The 1029-nt window shown below is 57.2% G+C and overlaps 1 protein-coding gene across 1 annotated transcript; it reads right to left on the bottom strand.

Annotated features, from left to right (window-relative positions):
- Nucleotides 1–6: 6 nt before the first annotated feature.
- On the bottom strand, nucleotides 7–1023 carry LOC103623060 (bile salt-activated lipase-like). Its single transcript, XM_008642096.2, has 3 exons — nucleotides 772–1023; nucleotides 323–526; nucleotides 7–208 (listed from the first exon to the last, which is right to left on the bottom strand). Exons 1-3 carry the CDS (start codon nucleotides 897–899, stop codon nucleotides 7–9), a joined length of 534 nt encoding a protein of 177 aa, XP_008640318.2. The 5' UTR covers nucleotides 900–1023.
- Nucleotides 1024–1029: the final 6 nt, after the last annotated feature.

The raw sequence follows: 1029 nt of genomic DNA, 5'->3' as shown, positions 1-1029 counted from the left end.
AATCACTCACCCGCTCCTGGCAAAATTGGTCCAGTAAGCAATCATGGCCTTTGAGACGGTCCTGTGCTTGGGCAGGTAGCCCAGGGGGGTGGCAAAGGGCTTCCCAAACACGTACTGCAGGTCATCAGCATGGTCTGCCCCGACCCAGCTGGGGTAGACAGGCATGCGGGACGGCTGGGAGAACACGTAGCTGTAGGTCTTGCCACTCCTGGGAAATAAAAGGGACTGGATAAGCAGCTGTGAGGGGACAGCAGAGCCCTCTTAAGCCACTCCTCATCCCCCCAGGTCGGCTTAGGGTTCCTGCCAGGGCTGAGCTGCTCACTGGGCATTCTGCAGGTGCAGGTTCAGTGCCCACTGTGTGGGAATCAGGAAGATGTAGTCAGTGACCAGGTCCACCACTGTCTTCTTCATGACCTCCTGACTGGGTTTGTCACCCCAGCTCTGTGTGTAGATGTTGTAGGTGGCGTTGGCTCCGGCCTCGCCCCTGTCCACGGTGAGGCCTTTGATCAAATCATACACCTGCTCCCTGAAAAGACAAGTGACATTAATTAATTACAGACCAGCAGCTTCAGGTCAGGCAGGGGTCTTGCCTGGTCCTTTCTCTTGAGGGCTCTGGACTTGGCAACACAAGGCCTGGGCACCCAGGCTTGGAGCGACATCCCGTTATGAAGGCTGTGCCCTGTCCGCTCAAGCCTGAGTCGTTGGGGCTTGGGAGCTACACTGGAGAGAAGATGGCTCCTGTTGAGGGCTCCAAGGGCATCTGTCACTCACGCAGTGATTTTCACCAGCGGGCGGTTGATGGCGGGTAAATCCACGCCGGCAAAGATGTGCCCATCCATGTTATTGACCCCGGCCAGGTAGTCGATGTCGGCAGCGTTGGCAAAGAGCTTCTCTGGCATGTCTGGGAGGAAATCCCCATCGACGACAGGAGTGAGGGCGAGGGTGTGCACCAGGGGCACTGCAGCAGGAGACAAGAGCAGAGTCTGTTAGGAGCTGAGGAAACACAGATGAGTGGTCTGGCATAGCCCA

This window comes from Corvus brachyrhynchos, unplaced genomic scaffold (assembly GCF_000691975.1).
Source record: "Corvus brachyrhynchos isolate BGI_N302 unplaced genomic scaffold, ASM69197v1 C11786499, whole genome shotgun sequence".
NCBI classification, from domain to species: Eukaryota; Metazoa; Chordata; class Aves; order Passeriformes; family Corvidae; genus Corvus; species Corvus brachyrhynchos.
Note: the sequence above shows the minus strand (reverse complement) of the source record. Positions and strands in the feature narration are given on the sequence as shown.

Excerpts from the sequence above, each read along its gene's own strand:
- LOC103623060 (XM_008642096.2), bottom strand. The coding sequence starts at position 899 with ATGCCAGAGAAGCTCTTTGCCAACGCTGCCGACATCGACTACCTGGCC. Across the intron at positions 527-771 it reads CCGCTGGTGAAAATCACTGC|GGAGCAGGTGTATGATTTGA; the intron begins GTGAGTGACAGA and ends TTGTCTTTTCAG. Across the intron at positions 209-322 it reads CTGCACCTGCAGAATGCCCA|GAGTGGCAAGACCTACAGCT; the intron begins GTGAGCAGCTCA and ends TTTATTTCCCAG.